Raw genomic sequence first — 24463 nt, 5'->3', positions numbered from 1 at the left:
GCAAGTAAGCCTTAGTACCTACTACTTGTACCTCAGGTGGCGTATTTAGTAATTTTGTGGCTGTTTTGAGGGTGAAATATGATGTTTGTTGGCAAATGGTTGGGTTGGTGATTACTCCAAACGCCATGTCTAACAAAAGTAACATTCTATCTACTACCGCCAGATATCAAAATCGTGTTAAAAAAGGCGACAAGTTTAAAGTAGGTCCAAAATAAGTTACTTGGTCTATTTCTACCTCAAGAAACTGTTGAAAATTACAAACAAAGTTGTCATTAGAAATAAATTGGAATCAAGAGATCTCTGCTTTAGGCCAAAAAAAAAGAGTCTCCGGTATCTGGTATGCGACAACGGATGAAGTAACTTGCGAACTATTGTCCAATTACATGATACATGTATACAAATGGACGCGGAACGCGCAAAATCTTGGACAAACAAAAGTTAGTGTACACAAACTCCGTAGGGTTGTCTAAGGGGCGTGGCTAGCTCGCAAACGGCGATAGGTCAATATAAATTATAAGGCGCAGGGGAATATTTTTTTCGCAATTCTAATTGCAGGGTTCCTACAACTTTAAGACAATAAAATTTGATGCCTTTTCCGTGACACTCATTTGGAATTCAGTGGCGGACCGGGGTGGGGGGGTGGGGTGGGGTGGTGGAATGGAGGGGGCATCCCCCCACCTCTCTGGATCCGCCCTTGAAATCATTATAAAACGTTCGAATCTACGTATACACTTCTTTTTATTCTCAAAAGGATATGGCATATATTTCCATACAGTTACTTCTATGGGACATGTTTTTGATTAGAGGTTTGTAAAACACATTATTTTAGAAGAGAGCTCATTTGCTAAAAAGGGACAGAGCAGAGTGAAAACATCAGCAAACTAGAAAGCACCCAGAGAGCGCACACCACCAAGGCTAAACAATTCCCGCCATATTGTCAGTACACCAAATGGTGAAGAATCATGACACAATTTCCTGGATCCAGACCAAGACCTGGATCACTTCCAAAATCGAATTGATTTGCACTTGTACCAAGGACCACCCCTAAAAATATCTTCATGCAAATCCGTCCATAACATTTTGAGTTACATCTGTTAACCCCTTAAGGACGGGGTGTAATGGGGACATTCCTCCACACATAGAGCAAGTGGCCCGCATGACTGCACAGCCTTTGTGTGGTAGCGGGACTGCACAAAAGCAGCAGCTGTGGAACTACCCACTAGCCGTGTGCCACGGCATACCACAGCTGGCAACTGTATTCCAATGAGGATTAGCGGCCGCGGCCATGACCGCTTCCCGTACGCATGGGGTTCAGACAAACCAACCAACCAACCCTGATGAAAACATAACCTCCTAGGCGTAAACTACAAATGGAAACTTGAGGTACCGGTACATACGATGTACTTATATCATAAATATCAAGCAGACCAACATTTACTGGAGATATAGTAATATCTCTCTATTGCAAGTGGAACAGAGAATAATGTAGTGCACCTATGTCCCACAATCCACGAGGCCGTAGCGTTATTCGTTGCTGCATTTATTTGCCGACACTGCAGACACACGATTTTGCCGACGGGAGGATTTTGCCCGAAACAATGGATAATGGAGGGGTGTGCACTCCTACCCTGCACCCGCCCATGCGAATAAGGAGCACAGAATCATGTTTGGACGTGAAAACTAAATCGGCAATTTTGGATAGTGAACAGCGCCCTCTGTTGTTGGAGGCATATCGTTCGACCAGAGACTAATGCCCGACTTGTATCTCTGAAGCTTCTTCACTTGAAAAAGAAGAGATTCAACACACAACTGTTTTTTTTGTTTCCTTCGGCCGGCAACTTAAAGAACTGTTTGTTTTACCTATACCACTTCAGAGGTCATTGACCTTTGACCTAGTCATACAGTCACTTTGCTGATCTTGAAGGGTGCAACCCTGCATTAAAATTCCCATAGACACCAGTGCTAATTAATGTCCATACTCAGAACTCTCACAGGTATTTAAGCTTCACAGAAAAATGATGATCAACATGTCATCTTTCATTTTCTTTTCATTTTTTGGTGGGTTGACCATTGACTTTTCGAGATATTAATTCCCACCCAAAGAAGACAACCCCTAGTTTCCCCAAAGTGGAAAGGCAGAAAAAAGCTCCCCCCACAACATGGAAAAATAGCGCTACTTTGGAGCCCAATTGCATCCAAAATGCTCAGAATTGGAAGCCCCAAGTCCGGGCCAGAGGTTCATTGCCATATCTCTTCAATTCCCCAATTTTATGGCCCTCAGAACTCTCTAATATAGAATTTTGGAGGGTATAACTTTTATTCACGAGCTCGACGGATGGATTCAGGCCTATTTACCAGTGTGCATCGGAAGCTATACATGAAGTCAGTGTCAAGACGCCATAACAAATTCTCAGATGCAAAGCACGTAACCACACTAGAGTCAGCCCAAAGACCTAATGCAATTCAACACCGTGAAGGTCATCACATGGATCAGTTCAGATTCAGAAATCCAGTTTACTCCGACCGCCTAGTGACCCGCAGCCGATAGAGGGCGCTATTGCTCTCGGAACTGGATCCTCCTGCGTCCTGCTGACTGTTTCCGGCAACTCTGGAGGTAGATGTAATTTCTGTCATAAAAAAAAAAAATATTCTAAAGTTGAAAGTTGCTGTTTACCGAGTCACTGACTTGTAATATACAAATGTGAGGGTGTTACAAATTCCGGCGATTCACAATGCAGTGCGCCACCAAGAGTTTGCCACGGAGAGTTCGTTTTTGTCAAGTTTACGGTCGACAAAACATGGCCCATTTGAACGAGTGTCAGTAGAAAACATGAGCTAATATGTTATAGATTGGGGCAAAGCGTTCTGCCGCCTTACAAAAAAACCCTCCATATCGATAAAAAGACAAGAAAAGAGCAGAACTTTCTGGCCAGAAAAACTAACAATTTCAAATGTCCCGTGCTGCGAATTTGTCGACCATCTCCCACAATGCACTGGGAAAAATGAACTCTCCGTTGCAAACTCTTGGTGGCGCACTGCATTGGGAATCGCCTGAATTGCAACTGCCGTAGTAACAAACGGATAACGTATCACCAGTCGATAATGTCACAAAAAATTAATGGTACTGTATCACTAACATAATGCAACCGAAATTGACCGATAGTGTACAAAAAGTAGTAAAATCAGTCAAGAACACTATCAGTCAAGTGTTAGTTGTTACAATATTGGTCCTAACCGATAATGTAACAATTAACTCTAGCGGGATGCGGGTTCTACCATTTCGCTGGAGCAGCTGATACAGATACAGATAATGTAACAAAAATTGACTGATAGTGTAGTAACACTTACTACACTTTGTGACATTATTGGTTAGTATAGGTTATCCGTTGGTTACTACATCGTTGCGTCAGTGCAACAAGGTCATATCCATCCTGCAACAAAGCGGTTTCTTGCGCGAATACGTACACTCTGCAGTGGCGGATCCAGAGAGGTTCGTGCCGGGGGGCGCAACGGCTCATTCGAGTGAAAAAGGGCCTAAATTTTACAAAATTTTGGTCACTGCGGGGGGGGGGGGGGGGGGGGGGGGGGGGGGGGGCACGCCCCCGTAGTACCCCCCTGGATCCGCCAATGCTCTGTGCAACAAGGTCGTATCTCGACGTCGATCTACTGACTTCGTATGTACATCCTGGTTTTTTTAAGTGAGATACGAACTTTTGACATTCTGAAACTCACGTTTCACGTACGGCCCGTTTTAGGAGATACGCCCTTGTTGCACGGACACAACATTATCAGTTGTAACAAAGGTCGTTTTTGGCTCCATAGAATTGGCCACTGGTCTACTCACCTCAATAGTTAGTTTCTTCCTCTTCAACTTGAAGGCAAGGTCCATAGTGTCAGGCATGTGACCAGTCAGTGAGTTCAACCTGGGCAGCTGTTTGATGTGAAATAAGCCTGCACAAACCAACGGTTTGACAAGTTTCATTAACCCAAACCGCTATTCATAAATACCTGAGACAGTTAAGCCATTCCTATTGGTCGAGAGCCTGTCACGTGGACGGTCTTAAACGGATGATAAAGACATGGCGAGCTGGTCTTAAACACTTTTCCAGTGTCACAATAAAATGTGGACTCCTAAAAATCCAGTGCCTCTTACCGTTTCATTGGTTGAACATTCACAATCCTCACGTAGGCATGCGCAACACTACCAGCGAGTCAGAATTTTATAGTTCTAAATTCAAAACGCAACGCCCCAGGTGCGTTCTGCGCGACATCGCGCAGAACATGCTACGTGCGCGTCAATCTCCATAAAAGGGTTGTTTACATCTTACTCGCCAGCTGAACACTCCATTATTTTGCTACTAGAGGGATGTTTCAAAAAGCATGAAGTTAACTTGTTGAACAAACTCGGGATTTTTTGAATGAATTATTTGATTTTTTTTTACCGAAAAGGTACTTATGAATGGGAATAAATGTGTGCTCGGTCGGTATTTATCACTCTGTTTAAGACTGCTTAGAGTCTGGGTGCTGATAATTACCCTCGAGTGATAAAAACCTCCGTAGCACACATTTATTCCCTTATTAAAGAGAATATGTGGAATACTCGAAGTCATTTCCGTCATTTTTGGGTATATGTAGCCTAAGGTGTGATGAAATAAAAACAACTATTGTGTCTGTCATGAAATGAGTACAAAGGGTACTTTTGAGAGCTATTTTTCAGGTCCTGTTTCGACACGAACGTGCAATTTGTGTAAAAGTCGTCGTTGCGAGCAGCAAACAAAACACAATAAATCGTGACGTAATAAACAGGACTCGTTTATGCTACTCTGCATCGGGAGTCCTGTTTATTACGTCACGATTTACTGTGTTTTGTTTGCTGCCCGCAACGACGACTTTTACACAAATTCCACGTTCGGGTCGAAACAGGCATGACAGGACTTGAGAAACAGCTCTCAAAAGTACCGTTTCTACTCATTTCATGACAGAAACAATAGTCGTTTTTATTTCATCACACCTTAGGCTACATATACCCGAAAAATGACGGAAATGTCTTCGAGCATTCCACAACCTCTTTAAAAACTTGAACCCAAATGACATCCATCAACCACCTGAACGTGCACCCATGACATCACTCATCCGCTAAACTTGCATCATACCCTTATGATTGATGATACCCGTAAGCATACTTTAACCAGGCATGCAACTGATAAGTAACAAAAGAAGAGGAAACTCCGATCTATACAAGACCTCGTGCAGTGGTTTTACATTTTTAATGGCGTAAGTGTGAAGTGAAAAACGAGGAAATCAGCTGGTCTGAGGAAAAGTTGCATGCCTGTTTAACCCCATGGGCCCGGGAAGCGGTCATGGCCGCGGCCGCTAATCCTCATTGGAATGCAGTTGCCAGCTGTGGTATGCCGTGGCACACGGCTAGTGGGTAGTTCCACAGCTGCTGCTTTTGTGCAGTCCCGCTACCACACAAAGGCTGTGCAGTCATGCGGGCCACTTGCTCTATGTGTGGAGGAATGTCCCCATTATAACCCATGCTTAAGGGGTTAACACCTCTACACCCTGATGATCTTGTCCCCATGCGATACCCCTTCAAAGTTGAACCCACTATGGCACCCCACAACCAATGAAATGGCACCCCTATGAAACCAGTCAAACCCTGAACTAGCACTTTTAAGACACCCCTCCACCGCTAAGCCTGCACCTCTATGACACTCGTCAAGCCCTGGACCTGCGAATATATGACACCCGGAAGCCCAGTAACAATGCACCCCTCATCTCCCAAACTTGTACCCCTATGACACCACTCAACCCTTAAATCTGCACCCCTAATATAACTTGCACTCCCAACACTCTTCACCCCCTATCCTTGCATCCCTTCGACCCCTCAACTCCTAAATTGGCACCTCTGACACACTGCAACCCCTGACCCTGCACTGCTATGACCCTGAACTTGCACCCTGACATGCCTATAACCTCCACTCTTGACTTTGCAAACCTATGTTCATGACTACCCATTTATTACCCAAACTTCCACCCCTATCACACCCTTCAACCACTGAACTTGCACCCATATGACACCCCTAAATCCCTATTAATGCACCCCAATGGCACCACCACCTCCCGATTTGCACCTCATTAACACCCCTAATTAGCCCCTCAACTTGCACCTCTAAAAAAACACCCCTATATGCACCCTCAACCCTTATCACACCCCAAAGCACGAACTTACACCCTTATGAAAACCCTCATGCCCTGAACTTGCACCCCCTATGACACCCCTCAAACCATGAACTTTTACACCCCTATGAAAACCCTCATGCCCTGAACTTGCACGCCTATGACACCCCTCAAACCATGAACTTACACCCCTATGAAAACCCTCATGCCCTGAACTTGCACGCCTATGACACCCCTCAAACCATGAACTTACACCCCTATGAAAACCCTCATGCCCTGAACTTGCACCGTATGACACCCCTCAAACCATGAACTTACACCCCTATGAAAACCCTCATGCCCTGAACTTGCACCCCAATGACACCCCTCAAACCATGAACTTACACCCCTATGAAAACCCTCATGCCCTGAACTTGCACCCCTATGACACCCCTCAAACCATGAACTTACACCCCTATGAAAACCCTCATGCCCTAAACTTGCACCCCAATGACACCCCTCAAACCATGAACTTACACCCCTATGAAAACCCTCATGCCCTGAATTTGCACCCCTATGACACCCCTCAAACCATGAACTTACACCCTATGAAAACCCCTTATTCCCTGAACTTAGACCCCGATGACACCCCTCAAACCATGAACTTACACCCTATGAAAACCCTCATGCCCTGAACTTGCACCGCTATGACACCCCTCAAACCATGAACTTACACCCCTATGAAAACCCTCATGCCCTGAACTTGCACCCCAATGACACCCCTCAAACCATGAACTTACACCCCTATGAAAACCCTCATGCCCTGAACTTGCACCCCTATGACACCCCTCAAACCATGAACTTACACCCCTATGAAAACCCTCATGCCCTAAACTTGCACCCCAATGACATGAATGACACCCCTCAAACCATGAACTTACACCCCTATGAAAACCCTCATGCCCTGAATTTGCACCCCTATGACACCCCTCAAACCATGAACTTACACCCTATGAAAACCCCTTATTCCCTGAACTTAGACCCCGATGACACCCCTCAAACCATGAACTTACACCCTATGAAAACCCTCATGCCCTGAACTTGCACCGCTATGACACCCCTCAAACCATGAACTTACACCCCTATGAAAACCCTCATGCCCTGAACTTGCACCCCAATGACACCCCTCAAACCATGAACTTACACCCCTATGAAAACCCTCATGCCCTGAACTTGCACCCCTATGACACCCCTCAAACCATGAACTTACACCCCTATGAAAACCCTCATGCCCTAAACTTGCACCCCAATGACACCCCTCAAACCATGAACTTACACCCCTATGAAAACCCTCATGCCCTGAATTTGCACCCCTATGACACCCCTCAAACCATGAACTTACACCCTATGAAAACCCCTTATTCCCTGAACTTAGACCCCGATGACACCCCTCAAACCATGAACTTACACCCTATGAAAACCCTCATGCCCTGAACTTGCACCGCTATGACACCCCTCAAACCATGAACTTACACCCCTCTGAAAACCCTCATGCCCTGAACTTGCACCGTATGACACCCCTCAAACCATGAACTTACACCCATATGAAAACTCTTAACCCCTGAACTTGCACCCCTATGACACCCCTTAAACCATGAACTTACACCCCTATGAAAACCCTTAACCCCTGAACTTGCACCCCTATGACACCCCTTAAACCATGAACTTACACCACCTATGACACCCCTCAAACCATAAACTTACACCCATATGAAAACCCTCATGCCCTGAACTTGCATCCCTGTGACACCCCTCAACCCCTTATTTAACCCCAATGCTACCCCTCCACCCACGAGCTTGCCCCCTATGCCACCCTTCCACCCATGAGCTAGCACCCGTTCCTCACCATGATACTCCTTGTATACAGGATTCTTTTCCTTCTCTGATCCAGCGAATGATTCCAGCTCGATGGCCGTGTCGCACAACCTCTCCAATCTTCTTGTCACAGCTACATCCTGCAAGAAATAGAAATAAACAAATCAATAATGACAGCAATCTTCGTCATCTGTGTTATCAACATGGCCCATTTACGCTGGAAACATGACCTTATATCATACATGCATTTGACAACAGACAACGTACACCCTTAAAGGGAAAATACAACATTTGCAAACATCAAAAAAATAAAACTACCAAATCATTTTGAAATACCTTGCTGGACTGTTAGTGAATGCCAGTGTGAAGCATCCTGTAAAATCATGGCACCTGGTATACTGTCATTTTCAAGAAAAGTGGTATTTTTGTATCAATTTCCAACGCTGGTCGGCCGATCAGCGTTGGAAACAACTGGCTTTTTTTCAAATACTGGCCCCAATTGACCATCGCACTTGTTTGCAATCGATTACACACCTATGAACGGGTACAAGCCAGCTAGACTGATTCCCTGACCTTACAATTCCCCAATGTATGTAAACTGCTGTTTCTTCTCATATGGAGTCAGGGAACCAGACTACAGGAAAATGATTGTTTTTCTTAGTTTTTATAGCATTTTCGAACCCAAAACCTCAAAAAAGTCAGTGTAACTATATTTGCTATATATTTCCAACCCCCCAATTCCATCCATTTCTGAAAATTACAGCAAAAGCAAATGATGTATATTCCCTTTAAAGGTACAGTCCATCATTTGTATTTTGTGCATTATGTTCGTTTGAAGCAACAAAAGTGCTCAAAATTTATAGAAGGGTGCTTAACAACTAACCTGATGAAATTTTAGCACTGTGATGAATGCCGTATATTCCGAGACAATATTCTAGGATCTTGATTTCAAATCAAAAGTTGCTGAGCCATGTCTTGAATTGGGCCTGAATTCAGCATCCGAGACACGTTCTCACTGAGCCGATTGCAGCTAAGATATGTCGCGACTGTCGCGTACCGACGAATTATAGCAACTGCGCGCACGTGTGTGTCAAGTCAATACTTGTGCCCGCTTCGCCGAATTATAATAATTTCACAGGGTGTTTAGTCCCATTACATGTACTATCTTCAAACCCAGTATGCTTTTAAACAATAGTTACGTCAGTTACTTTTTGGATAGCTGCAAATGATGGACTGTAGCTTTAAACTTTCTGAAATTCTATTGGTTTAAATGCGTCATGCTGAATCTTCCTTCACTGTAGTCTTATCGGCGTAGTTCACAAGTACGTGTCTATGAGCAGCCGATTTCACAAAACGGTACGTAACTTACGACATGCGTGGGACTAACGCAACAACTGCACAATAAACTTACGATCGATTTCACAAAACTTGGCGAAGCTGCGCGACGGTTTAAATAATCTAAACATCTTGGACGAGGATAACAACAACATTTACAATGGCTGTTTGAGTATGATTTTGTTAGTCCATGAAACAGTCGTTGAATCATCTAGGCCCGCCATTTTGAAAATATTTTTGTCTGACTTTCTTTGGAATCACGGGGCAACTCTAAAAACTTGGTCACAATTCAAAATAGCAAATTCGCTTACTTCAAACAAAAAAGCTGTGAGTGTCTTGTTCTCTTGTATCAACCTTGATAAGTTGTGTAATAACACATAAACAGGCTCCATGAGGTTAATGATTTACTGGTAATAATGGGTCCTTTCAGCTCAGTCGCTACGCCCACAACTTATGCCACTTAAAATGATTGCACAAGCTACACCATAATTTGTAGCGCAAATATGACAATGAAACTTTCTTGAAATTGTCATAACTGAAATGTTGCGCAGCGTGAAATGTTGCTCAACTTGCGCAATAAATTGTGGCGCAAGTGGACTTATGCCATTGTGTAGCGTTTTGTGAAATCGGCTGTTGAATATAGATCTATTGGTTCGCATGTGGCTATATACATGTAATTGAGTTGACCTCATGTCAAAGGTCAAGAGGACAACCATGTGCTCACGGTTCTCAGACTCTATAACTGACAGAAATAATAAACTGATGCCATATTCAAACTGACGTGACCGGTTTAAAGGTACAGTCCATCATTTGGAATTTGTGCATTTTTTTTGTTTGAAGCAACAAAAGTGCTCAAAATCTAAAGGGTGCTGAACAACTAACCTGATGATTTTTCAGCTCAGCTTCAGCTGTATATTCCGAGCAAAACAGCATTCTAGGATCTCGATTTCAAATCAAAAGTTGCTGAATCATGTTTTGAATTGGGCCTGAATTCAGCGTTTGAGACACGTACGTTCTCATTCAGCCGATTGCAGCTACGTGATGTGGTGCACCGATCCGACTAATTATAGCAACCGTGCACACGTGTGCATCGTGTCAATGCCTTGCTTGCACTTTGCGGAATAAAAAAAAAGAACTACTAAGGCCAAAAAAAAAATAAGTCGGTCTCTGGTCAGCGCGCGCGTCGATTTTAATCATGCGCGTCGATCTTTTTTTTTCTCCAAAATGTTCCGCGGTAGCTCCAACAGCGCCCTCTATTTCCGCACCTCCTCAAGTTTTTTTAACCAAAGAGCACCAAGGAATGGGAAATTGCACCAAGGCAAATGATCGAAAGCACCAAGGCAAATTATGGAGGACACCAATGTACATGAGGACACCAAAAAAGCAAAATAATACCTACCTTGTCTGTACAATCCAAGCTTGAAGAAAAACAAAAAAAAGCAAAAAAAAAAAAAAGCCGCGTGGCCGCGTCAATTCCGGAACTTTGGTCTGACCAGAGACCGAATATTTTTTTTTTTTGGCCTAACGGAAATTTCCTACGATGCGTCTTGAGACACATCGTTGGAATGGCCTTCTTTTGTTGATTTCTTCAAAATGACAGCTTGCCAGAAAGAATCATTTCACAGGGAGTTTAGTCCCCTTACTATCTTTCAACCAGTATGCTTTTCAACAATAATTACATGTACGACGGTTACTTTTTGGATAGCTGCAAATGATGGACTGTAGCTTTAAATGGCAACAGCAACCAATACTCACAGTAAATAAATGTGTTGGCATAGTGATGACACACACGGCTAGTGAGTTTCGGATCAAGGCGCGTAGCGCATGTAGGAACTGACATAACTCCGCCCCCTGATGTCTATCATGCTGTGTTGTGGATAGCTCCTCCCCCCAAAGGGGTGAACCCAAAGAGTGCACGGCTAGTCTTAAGATGTTTCTATTACTGGACTAAAAAAAAATAATGACAAAAATTAGAGGTCACTTTTTGCGGTTCTTCTCTACTTATGGCCACCAAGGATTCCTACAATATTTGAAAATCCAAGGGGATCCAAAATATGCCCACAAAACCTTTGCCTCAAACCTTGATGGCAAAACCCCTACCAGCCATTACAGTTAGATAAATACTACAGGGTGAGTAACAAAAAAAAACGAAACCCAAATGGTAGGACCAATACTTGAATGACGTTTTGCCTGTAGCACTTTCAAAATCTAGAACATGAAAGCCAAATTGATAATCTTTCGTTTAGTACAAGAATCATTCAAATCATTCACGTTCTTTTCAAGTTACAGAATTTTGAACACTAACGCCGTTTTCAAGTTCTGTCCACAGATCACAAAAAAGGTAAGTGTTCCTTCAGCAAAACGAAAACAATTCACATAGGGATATGTGAATTGTTTTCGTTTTGCTGAAAGAACGCATAATTGTTTTGTGATGCGTGGACAGAACTTGGTGTTGGTGTTCAAAATTCCACAACAACATGGTAGTTTTGGTCAGTATATTTATTTCAACCCACCTGTTTTTGTAATAAACTAAAGCCTCCATCCAAAATCTGCTTTTCCATCTGCTGAAATAACCGCCGGTATGGTGGAGAAGAAACACTGGAAAAGAAAATCCAAACGATAACAAAAATAACTTAACAAAGTTATCAATTTTGACAAATTGTTTTTATTGAAAGGCAACAGAACTATTGCCTTGTTTACATTGTCAAAAAAGTTACTAGATGTATGGCCACATTTTGGGACCACTTAAAGGGAGTATTGCAAGCGATTACTCATCTATGAACGAGTACAAACCAACTAAGCTAGTTTCCTGACCTTACAATTCCCTGACATCTATAAATTGCTATATTTCAATTTAAGTGGGGTCAGGAACCAGACTACAGGAACATGATCGTTTTTCTTGGTTTTTCCAGCATCTACGGCCACAAAACTTTAAACAAGTCAGTCTAACAATATTTGCTGTAAAATACGCACCTCCCCCCTCAAATCCATCCATTTCTGAAATTTACAGCAACGGCAAATGTTGTATATTACCTTTAGCGGGGTGAGGATTACACAAGTCTAATTCAGTAATTCAGTCAGTCGCCCGCAGTTCCAAAAAGCGTTCCAGAGTTGAACCAAATAGATTAGGAGCGATTCCAGGTTGACTACTCCTAGAACTATGAGGCTCCACGGGCCACTACGTGGAGCCTCATAGTTCTAGGAGTACAGGTTGACCTTATTAGAATTTTGGTTTCAGACAGGCGAACTTAACTCTTTTGCTACGGAATTTAATTTACCGATTTTTCCCCGTTTGGACGTAATAAACCGCTGGAAATTCCGCCGATGTGGACGCCGCCATCTTGCATTGTCTCTCTGTAAACAAACTGCTCACAATAACGTGCAGCAGACCCCGGCGAGACGGAGAGCCGCTGGCAGCGGCTCAAACCAGGGTCAGAGGTTATGCGATATAAATTATGTAGATAAGGCACACGTCATGGGGATACCCTGTTTATTCACAGCGACGTCACCGAGCCGCTGCCAGCGGCTTGCCGTAGCGAAAGAGTTAATACATTGGAGTATTGTGTACAAAGCAACAAACACGGGATCTTAGCAACCAACCGGCATTGTGCAGCGTCGATGCATGGGCTGCGTGCGCGTTCCTTCACTACGCAAACGCCTGGCCGTATAATACGTAATCAATGCATTGACGCTGAATGAGAGCCTACTGCGCGAGGTGCGCGCGTATCGAAGAAGACAGCTAGCGGGTACGCCATGTGCGCTCGCGTTATCTCTTGCACGTCACGCCACGTACGAAAAATTTGTATTTCAAGACTGCACCGTGCCTGTACGTGTAATACGTAATCAATGCATCGACGCTGATTGAGAGCCTACTGCGCGAGGTGCGCGCGTATCGAAGAAGACAGCTAGCGGGTACACCATGTGCGCTCGCGTTATCTCTTGCACGTCACGCCACGTACGAAAAATTTGTATTTCAAGACTGCACCGTGCCTGTACTTGTAATACGTAATCAATGCATCGACGCTGATTGAGAGCCTACTGCGCGAAGTGCGCGCGTATCGAAGAAGACAGCTAGCAGGTACGCCATGTGCACTCGCGTTATCTCTTGCACGTCACGCCACGTACGAAAAATTTGTATTTCAAGATTGCACCGTGCCTGTACGTGTAATACGTAATCAATGCATCGACGCTGAATGAGAGCCTACTGCGCGAAGTGCGCGCGTATCGAAGAAGACAGCTAGCGGGTACACCATGTGCGCTCGCGTTATCTCTTGCACATCACGCCACGTAGGAACAATTTGTATTTCAAGACTGCGCCGTGCCTGTACAACATGGATACTGGAAGTCTCGGTTTTCCGCTTAAAAAAAATGTATCTTGCGTTGTATTGGGGCGACAGTGGGACGTACATTTATTGTAAGTTTTTGCTCTGTAACACGACATCGAAATCTGCAAAAAGAAAACTTTTAAATTATAAGCACGGTAAACACATCGCGTGTAGTCCATATTTTTGAAGGTCACTACTTATTTACATACATTTGCATTGAGTTCGGCTCATGACCAGAGGGACGTCTGAAACCAAGTCGCTCCTGAGTCGTTCTAACGACTCTAACAGTCGATCTTTCGCCAACGAGCGCATCAAGTCGCTTCAAATTGTTTCAGACGTCGGACTTTTGACGCACTTAGACTTTCATTTGGTTCGGCGCGACTCTGGAACGCCTGTCTGAACCTAGTGTTTGTCAGTCAGTGAGATAGGTACATTGTACAAACAGGGCTGTAGGCTGGCCACTAGACCAGCAAAGTCAAGTTTGTGGGCCAAGGTGAGGCTTAGGCAAGTCTAATTCACAAATGGTAGTCAGACAGTCAAGGCTGGATTATGCTCAGCGTGAAAGCGAACGCGAACACGAATATGTGACGTCATGAGGAGTATTCGCACTGCAAATTCGTAACGGTTGAACATATTATAATAATAATTGGCATTTAAGAACGCTCTTATTAGTAAACTAAATCCCAGCGCTTACAGTATTATTATTACCCCTGATCATTGGGCCAATTAAACATTCCAAATACCATCTCAGCTCCCTGGGGAGTATACAGCTCGATGCTGCCTGTTAGGCGCAAGGAAGCTAATTCAATCACAATAACCATCTCTGCCCTCACAGGTACCCATTTACTCTTGGGTGGAGAGAAGCAATGAGTGACAAAGTTCCTTGGTCAAGGGCACACGCACCATGACCCCAGGCTGGACTCGAACCCACAACCCGCAGCTTTACCCACAGACCACAAATCCAATGCCCTTAACCACGAGGCCACAGCACTCCACATAAATTTGACACCACTCAACATAAATTTGACATATTTCAAAAAGATTTGAGGCTTTGCATGGTGGAGAAACTAATGAATGAAAGGTTTGCGGAAACACCATGTGCAAATGATTTCTCAACTAAGAGAATGGTTATGAAAAGACCCAGGGTTAAAACTCGACTGAAGACGGTCAGAGCATAATGACCGGAACGTCGAGTTTATACCTCTGGTTCTTTTCAGAACCATTCTCTTAGTTGAGAAATCATTCGCACATGGTGTTTCCGCAAACCTTTCATTCAACATGTTTCAACTCGGGCAAATTTCACAGCAAATATTTCATGAGGTCAAATTCGTTTCGCATTCGCATTCAGTATGAACCAGGAGCACGTTTTGGCGGCCCTTGAACTGGAACATGTTTCTGACATCACAGCCGTGACCTGAAACATGTTTCTTGTGCACCGCGAAAACGACTGACCAGAAAATTATTCATGACGTCATGTTACTGCCTACGTGACTGCACACAACCCAAAAAAATCACGCGGCGACCGGACATGATTAACAATAACATTCAAAGCAAAAGTGGGAGTTTTTTTTTATAGCGTTTCCCTAAAGTTCTAAAAAGAGTAGGCCTGATATTCTGTATCAACTTTCGTACCAATTGAAGGTAAAAACCCACTATTTAAACCCCATTTATGGTAAAAAGTAACGTCGTCTGCTAAGCTTGTATACCTTTCCGCCATCTTGAAACATAAGTGAACCGACCGGAAACTTCGGTTCAACTTTGGTCGAAACAATGACGTCATTTTAGTGTAACCGAAGCGCCAAAACGGCCGCGAACCAGAAACATGTTTACGGTCACAGCGCCAAAACGTGCCCCAGGCTTCAGTCAGTTAAAAAGTCAGTCAGTGAGATAGGCACACAGAGAGGACAGTAGGCTGGCACTCTGGGACCAGCAAAGGACGAAAGTAATGGAATAAGTATGGATATAGATAAGTGCAGAGACTGACAAACAGACAGGCCAATCTTACCAAGACTCGTCAGTCATATGAAGACAATGACAGGCCACATTGGACAATCGGTCATCAGGCATTGATTTACTGAGATCATAGAAATGGCCGAATCGATGTGTCGATGGGGTAGACTACAAGAAAAAAACACCAAACAAACCAAAAATTGTTCAATATGATACAGTTGAAAACATCACAGTTATGCAATTAATTCCTTTTAGACAGATTTGTGTTTTGTAACGGCGTTTACACCTCTATGTTCCAACACCCCTATGTTCCGACTGCACATATTCCTATTCCTAACCCTAACCCTAACCCTAACCGGGAGTAACACAATCTAGGTTGTCGGAACATAGGGGTGTCGGAACATAGAGCAGTCACCGTAACGGCAACCCTTCACCTGTAGGTACCAAACTGCAAATGCAAATTCCAGAAATCTCCTAAGCAGGTACGAAATCGTATGTCTTCTGATGAAAGCAGAACATTTTAACAACAAACTATTTTGAAGGGCCAAACCTAATTTGATTTACATCACCCCGACGCAAAATTCCATCTTAAGAATAGTTAATGCGCTACCCGCTGCTATGTACATCAGATTCGAACCAGCCAACCGATCCCGTTAGCTCGGTGGTCGAGTGGTAAGACATCTGCACTAGAAAGCAGGAGGTCGTGGGTTCGTGCCCCACCCGAACGATTTTTTTCCAACTTTCACTCGGAAGGTAACACACTGAGTATACAGTGTTTAAACGTCGGTGAAGGGCAAAAACCTAATTTGATTGATATCACCCCGACCCAAAAATTCCATCTTATAATAGTTTATGCGGTACCCGCTGCTATGTACATCAGATTCGAACCAGCCAACTGATGCCGTTAGCTCAGTGGTCGAGTGGTAAGACATCTGCCCTAGAAAGCAGGAGGTCGTGGGTTCGAGCCCCACCCGAGTGATTTTTTTCCAAGTTTCACTCGGAAGGTAACACACTGAGTATACAGTGTTTATACGTCGGTGAAGGGCAAAACCTAATTTGATTTACACCATCGCGACGCAAAATTCCATCTTATGAAAACTATTTTTTTGCAGAAATGTTTGACATCAGGAATTTCCGCATGTATAAAAGCAATTTAATTGTTTTTTGGAGTTGGAAATATGAACCCTCCTGCTGTCTAAACAGTCGCAGACAGTCAATGAATCAATCCTCTTCCCCTGCCATGCCTTTTTCACAGGCTAGTCACCAAAGCTAAGATCACATTTCCAACAAGTGCTCTGACCAGTCAAATTCAGTCAACGGACAAAAGCAGGCAAGCGTAAGGCACAGCCGGCTTATCAATCACCAACAGTCAAAGCATCGCAGCATCAAGTCACATAAACAGTCACAGCCAGTCAATCCTGCTTAATGTAGGCTGGGTGCTCTTAACTGTTAAAGGCAGTCACTTGACTGATTTTGACTGAAAGGACAACTTTGCACAGAATGTATGTTTGCATAGGAGGGTAATTAAAGGCGTTACAATTTATTGAAATATTAAAGGGAAAATACAACATTTGCAAACATCAAAAAATAAAGCTACCAAATCATTTTGAAATACCTTGCTGGATTGTTAGTGAATGACAGTGTAAAGCATCCTGTAAAATCATGGCACCTGGTATACTGTCATTTTCAAGAAAAGTGGTATTTTTGTATCAATTTCCAACGCTGGTCGGCCGACCAGCGTTGGAAAAAAAACTGGCTTTTTTTCAAATACTGGCCCCAATTGACCATCGCACTTGTTTGCAATCGCTTACACACCTATGAACGGGTACAAGCCAGCTAGACTGGTTCCCTGACCTTACAATTCCCCAATGTATGTTAATTAACTGCTCTGTTTCTCCTTATATGGAGTCAGGGAACCAGACTACAGGAAAATGATTGTTTTTCTTGGTTTTTATAGCATTTTCGAACCCAAAACCTCAAAAAAAGTCAGTGTAACTATATTTGCTATATATTTCCAGCCCCCCAATTCCATCCATTTCTGAAAATTACAGCAAAAGCAAATGATGTATATTCCCTTTAAGCATGGCAGGCAACTCTTTAAGCTTGGCGGCAGCTTTTGAAGCTTGGCGGGTGCCTCAGAAGGTTTGGCAGGTGCCTCAGAAAGCTTGGCGGGGCACCAGGTTATTTTTACAGTCTGGAGAACACTGCCTGTATTAGCAGTACCAGCGCTGACTCACCTGGTGTTTGGGCAGATGCTCATATCGCCAGGCTATCTTCATCCTATCCTCAGCGCTCATAGCGCCCTCATTGCTCTTGATTGCCTCAGCCGACTTTTTGACTGGGTCATCCTCAACTGGACATGGAAGATTCTGAAATGACAAACAAACTAGCTTTTATTTTTAAAGCCAGAGTCCATCATTTGCAGCTATCCAAAAAGTAGCTGCCGTAATTAACCCTTACTCTCTGAGGGTAGTTTACTGCATGTCAGTTGGTTATGCCAATGCCCTCCAGCTGCAGTTTATTGGCAGATAGTTTGTCTTAACAGTGAAGGCTCCAATTGGCAGGAGTTGGAGGCCCTGGAGGGTGCCTGATACTGACCAGCTGGGGGCACTCACTTTGTTATCAGAGGACTCTCATTGTTCTCTGTGGCATGTATTGGAGTGCCTGTCCAGTTACCCTTGAAATGACATGGCAGATATTGGAGGGCCATGCAAAAAACATAGGAGATTTTCTTGAGGCACATATTGGCATGCGTTGGAGGGTCTAGTAGGGTAAGGGTTAAACTCCCTGTGAAATTATTCTTTCTGGCAAGCTGTCATTTTCAAGAAATCAACAAAAGAAGGCCTTTAACAGTGCTTCTTAAGAAGCACCATATGAAATTCAAATTGGTAGTTTGTTTTGTTATTCGGCGAAGTGCGCGCAAGCGTTGACACGACACACACGCGCATGCGGTTGCTATAATTCGTTGGATCAGTGCGCGATATCGCGTAGCTGCAATATTGGCTCAGTGAGAACGTGTCTCGGACGATGAATTCAGGCCCGATTCAAAACATGATTCAGGCAACTTTTGATTTGAAAATCTGAGCTAAATCTGAGCTGAAACTTCATCAGGTTAGTTGTTCAGCACCCTTCTTTAGATCTTGAGCACTCTTGTTGCTTCAAATGAACAAAATGCACAAATCACAAATGCTGGACTTTACTGTTGACAATGATCAGAGCACATTACTGGACCAAGCCCAGTCTAATGTGGCTTTCTTAGCTGTAGGTAGCTTTCCAGCACTTAACTGGCTCATCACTCGTCACTCAAATTCTGATGGGAGGCAGGCTGGCTCTAGACAACAGACGCACATACACTGGGGATAGCCTGACTGTTTATCAAGGACAAACCACTGCACTCCCACCTGTTTTATTAGTATGTGCGAACATATTTATGGTCGTCAACTGGTTAAATAGCCATTATCTTAATAGGGGGCTCATGAATACGAACCCGGGCATCCCGGGTTCACGAAAGCCACATTAGACTGGGCTTGGTCCAGTAATGAGTTTACTTCATTACCGTTGAGTGCCATGGCCTCGTGGCCTGTAGTCTAGGGGCTAGACGTTGTTATGGTTTGATACGCAATAACCAGCCACTGTGATAACCCGGCACCGCGATAACCCGCCAGCGCGAGAGGGCGCTATCACGACCAATCAATATCACCCATGAACCTGTCAGACTGTCAGAAACAACGTTTACGGAAATAGCGGTTGTGTAATGCGCGCTCACCTGTTTGGCCTAATATATGCAGCGCGCATTCAAAACACTTCATCGTAGTTCCGAACCAACTCTTACATTTCTTCCAGTGGTACAAAAAAATGCAGCAAGCCTTTTGTGCAATTTCGCTGGTCAGCTCGTTTGTGGTGTGTCGTGTGTGTGGGACTGAAAATGGACCGTAATTGCCTGCAGATGAAGCGCATGCGCACTGGTTTCCCCCATTTTTCGGGAGGAGATTTTACGAATTTCCCTAGACGTTGTTCCTGACCGGTTTGTGGGTGATATTGGTTGGTCGTGATAGTATGCAAATGCTTGTTAAGGTCAATAGACCATTATCATGTGGCGGCCATCTTGATTCTTTCCCATTCAAATCAACGTAACCAAAGCGAGGCTGGAAGGAAAAAAATAGTCTGGTTCCTTTTTGCACAAAAAATAGTGTTATTCAGTACTGTTATTGGATACAGGGAACATGACTGAAATGGTGGCAGCATGATAAAGGTTAGCCCGACTGCGTCTGGCCGTACAGTACTATCGCAAGCTCTGTAGTAAGGCCAGACGCCCGATGCTTCCACAGAGACTGAATTTTTTTGGCCGCTGATGTAGCGATGTTGCTCCATCTTTCGATCGAGATTATCTTTTCATCCAGGACACAAATTTCCAAAGTTAAGGTTCCTAGTCGTAGAGCAACTCATACCTTTTCGAAAAAACGTTCTTTGGTCTCAATATTTTCATCCATCTGGCCAAAAGACGACTTTCAGTCCTCATCTTCCACAAATATCGTCCCGAAAATGCTCTCCATGCAATTTCAAAATGGCGGCCGAGCTGTAATGTATGCATTATGCGAGCGCGCTTGGGCAAGATAATGAATATGCATCATAGTTTATGACATTTGTCGGACACTGGCTGAAAAGATGGATGAAAAGATAATCTCGATCGAAAGATGTAGCAAAATCGCTACATCAGCGGCCAAAAAAATTCAGTCTCTGTGGAAGCATTGGGCGTCTGGCCGTACTACAGAGCTTGCGATAGTACTGTACGGCCAGACGCAGTCGGGCTAGATAAAGGTCTCTACAGTGTTAATCTAGCTCTTGTAGAGTTCCATGTACCGGTACACATACCTTTAATATTGTCTGTGGTTTATCGTCGGCGCTTGCTACAAACAAACTGTGGCCAGTCATGACGCCTTCAGCTAAGAAGTATCTCAACAGCAGCTGAGCATAACTGCCATACGTGTCCTCCTCTTCAAAGGAAAAGAAATGAAGAAGTTGAAACATCAAATACAGTAAACTCCGGCTAAACCGGCACTCTCGGGACCCGAGAATTTGTGATGACTTACGCAAATGCCGATATATGCTATAAGTCGTCATTTTGGGGACTTACATGAATGGTCTTTTGCGCACATGATTCATTGCACTAATTGGCTTCGATTTACCCTGGATTATCTCCTTAATGCTTGAGTTGAATCCAGCAAAATTAATCCTCGAACTGTATCATCACGTTGGGGTACTGATAGTGGAGACCACGATACACATGTACGTGCACAGTAACAAATTAAATGAGTGCGTGGTCCGGTGTATAGGCCTACCACCCACGCATTGACTGCAGCAGTAGTCATTCAATAACACGGCCCCCAAAATGGTCAGAGCGCATGCGTACAGCCTAGAGGGGTGCTGGTATTGATATGCTCACGATGCATATATATGCGATATATGCAGTAGGACACCCTTTTTCGACACAGATGCATGCAGCGATCACGAGCTGTGCAAAACCACTTTTCACTCGACACTTTACCAACCGCAGTGCAGGAAGTCGATGCCAATGCCTGATTTGTTAATTAATTAATTAATGCCGACTTACACAAGGATTTTGTAATGCTTTTTATGGAAAGGGGACCGAGAGTAACACGACAACTTGAGCGAAATGGCGACTTATAAAAGCCGACCTTAGAAACAAAAAAATCAATGGAAATGCAATACGGACAATCGGGACTTTAGTCAGACGGCCGACTTGAGCGATTTGACGAGTTGTACGGTGTCGGTTTAGCCGGAGTTTACTGTAAAAAAACAAAATGCTTTCATGACTGAGTATGTTCATTTTGTCCATGATATGGGTTGGTTGTAAAAATGCATTAATCTAATTACTGGCAAATTAATCAATTTTATCAGCACTGCAGGCTTTCAAGCAGTCCCAGGTGAAAATGGAGAACAGTAGGATAAAAAAACCAAAAAACAAAACCACTGGAAAAAAGTAGGCCTTTGGAGGACAAAATCAGGATAAAAGTAGGTCTTTTGCGGACTTTCAGGAGTAGTGTTCGTTGATGCTCGCCCATGTCCACAGCATCATAAGCCTCTTTTGGCATGTTTTTTACTCACAAAACTTGTCCTCCATCAACTAAACTTCGGAAGTACAGTTGCAGTGCTCCTGCGCCCAAGCCCTTCATTGTGTGATTTACACATGACAGTGTGTAACACATTTATGACAAATATTCAATGAGATTTCATTTTTTCGGAGTTGTGGGACAAAATAGTAGGAAAATGTAGGAATTTCAAGGAAAAAGTAGGAAACGTAGGAACAAGGTAAAAACAAAATCTGGTTCGTTAGTGTGACGTCATTGGGCGCTTGTATTCAGTGGTGCATGCGTGTGTACGACGAAGTCACTAATGAACCGGATAGGGAAATAATATAATAATAATAATAATTTGGGAGGCTAATCATCCTTACTCGCAGCTGGTATGCTGAATTGCGAAGGACGCGGCTACAATGTGGTCGGGCCGCTGGCACGTAAATTAAGGCACCTATGGCTGCCGGCCACATCGACCCATACAATGTATATGACCACGGAGCACAGCCTGAGATCGAAAGTGTTTGATTTTTCAAATATGGGAATACTTGAAAGCCTGAGGAAATGTTTCACTGGACCACCAATGTAAAATGTACTTCGCTGAAAAATTATAATCTTATTTTTCATTTGTAACAATTGATGTTCTGAAGCACAATTGATGTGCTGAAACAAAGACATGGCTGATAGAGGGCGCTATACCTTACCAATAAGCAGAACTGTTCCAACAGCAAGACCTCCTCCTACACATAAACAATACAGGAAACAAAAAAACGCAAAAACAATTTTATTAACCCTCTTATGCAAACATAGGCCTATATTCTGTGCCAAGTAGGCCTACATGTAGTCCTTTCAGTCAAAATCAGTCACTTAGTGACTGTTTTCAACAGTTAAGAACTTCCAGCCTACACAAAGCGGGATTGACTGGCAGTGACTGTTTATATGTAACTTGAAACAGCTATGCTTTGGCTGGGGGCGATTGATAAGCCAGCTGTGCCCACAACTGTGCCCACAGCTTTTTCGTCTGGTGCGTTGTCGTGGAAAGCATTCTTGTTGTCTTGCTTTCCGCGACAATGCACCAGACGAAAACTGAACCCACTTGCGACGCCTGAAAGCAGTGTGGTACCCACATACATCGCGCGCGCAGATTTTTTTTCGATGTCATCACGTGATGCATGCATTTACATAATTAACAAAACAAAATGGACGACAGCTGTTGGAACTGGCGTTTTTTTACGGACAATCCACCGAAATCGTCAAGATTTTTCACAATTGTTTGTGTGTGGTCTGTTTCAAGTCGATCATTAGCTTCGTGAATGACTGCTGAATATATAAAAATTATGAGGTATGTAAATGAAATCTGGGATGGGACATTAGAGGTGAAAATGGACTAGGTTATGTCTCCAGCGCTTCATGTGAATGAATATGAGCATGTCAGCTGGAGTTACTCAAGCTAATGACATGCCAGCTCAGAGTCTAGAGAGAGAGAGAGAGCAATATTCTGGTAATCCTTACTTTTAGGACACCTCTATTTTGTACGAGTTCTGTTCAAATCTGACTTTTGCAGATGACTGTCCAGTACCAAAGTGACTTTTGCAGGCTAGAGCAGTCTTTTTACTTCAGATAAACTTATGTTAGGCCAAAAAAAAAAATATTCGGTCTCTGGTCAGACCAAAGTTCCGGAATTGACGCGACCACCCGGCTTTTTTTTTTTTTTTTTGCTGTTTTTTTTTTCTTCAAGCTTGAAATGTACGTACAAGGTGGGTACTATTTTGCTTTTTTGGTGTCCTCATGTACATTGGTGCCCTCCATAATTAACCTTGATGCTTTCGATCATTTGCCTTGGTGCAATTTCCCATTCCTTGGTGCTCTTTGGTAAAAAAAAATTGAGGAGGTGCGGAAATAGAGGGCGCTGTTGGAGCTACCTCGGAACATTTTGGAAAAAAAAAAGATCGACGCGCATGACTAAAATCGAAGCGCGCACTGACCAGAGACCGACTTATTTTTTTTTGGCCTTAGTTGTAATTTTGAAAGCACTTTCGAAGAAAATGTGACTTTCCTAACCTTTTTTTGCAGTTCGCCATCTTGCTTTTTTAATGTATTTTCTGTTTGTCTTTGCCGTCTTTTACCCTCATATTGACTCATAAATCAAAGCCCTGTCCTCTTTCTACAAAATTAAACCTGCTGATGTTCAAGAGGTGTCAATGCCAAATGTTCAAATGTGCCAAGAAATATCAGAATGTCACTTTTGAGGGTCATTTAGTCAGCTGTTTTGGCGAGTCTTTTAACCTTATAATAGTAATACAATACTCAATAGACATGATCATGATGATCGAAAGGGGTCCTAAAATGGTAAGGATTAATTACCAATATTTTTACACAAATTGTTTAACGATGCGACTTACCCACAAGAAAATCTAGGGACGGCACCCCGGTTGAAACGAGTAGCTGTCCATTCTGCAATGAAGGGCGGGCCCCTGGTATTTGCGCTACTTTCCCCCTTGTTTTCTTCTGGAAACTTGTACTCGTTGTCGTATTCATGGGCGCCGCCATCTTTAGCATAAGTCACTTGACACTAGGTGGCGCTGTTCACATGTAAGTTCGTGCATGCGGTTCATGGAGGCACCCCTGCATTAGAACTCCGGCAGTGCTAAATGCCCATATTTCAAAAATTCTTTAAAAATACTCAAAACCCCCACAGGTATTTAAGCTGCACAAAAAACT

General features: G+C 43.5%; 1 protein-coding gene and 1 non-coding gene across 2 annotated transcripts; one reads left to right on the top strand and one right to left on the bottom strand.

Moving 5' to 3' along the window:
* Positions 1–1275: 1275 nt before the first annotated feature.
* Positions 1276–24326, bottom strand: LOC119734657 (elongator complex protein 4-like). Its single transcript, XM_038208220.1, has 10 exons — positions 24145–24326; positions 22447–22482; positions 20520–20641; positions 17885–18016; positions 15703–15815; positions 11886–11970; positions 11128–11319; positions 8069–8177; positions 3845–3951; positions 1276–2627 (listed from the first exon to the last, which is right to left on the bottom strand). The coding sequence occupies exons 1-10, from the start codon at positions 24299–24301 to the stop codon at positions 2502–2504; spliced, it is 1179 nt and encodes a 392-aa protein (XP_038064148.1). The 5' UTR covers positions 24302–24326; the 3' UTR covers positions 1276–2501.
* Positions 16554–16626, top strand: Trnas-aga. The gene has a single exon. It is a non-coding gene; the product is annotated as a tRNA-Ser (tRNA).
* Positions 24327–24463: the final 137 nt, after the last annotated feature.

Source organism: Patiria miniata, unplaced genomic scaffold (genome assembly GCF_015706575.1).
Source record: "Patiria miniata isolate m_02_andy unplaced genomic scaffold, ASM1570657v1 HiC_scaffold_1, whole genome shotgun sequence".
Classification (NCBI taxonomy): Eukaryota; Metazoa; Echinodermata; class Asteroidea; order Valvatida; family Asterinidae; genus Patiria; species Patiria miniata.
This window is presented reverse-complemented; position numbering and strand designations above follow the sequence as displayed.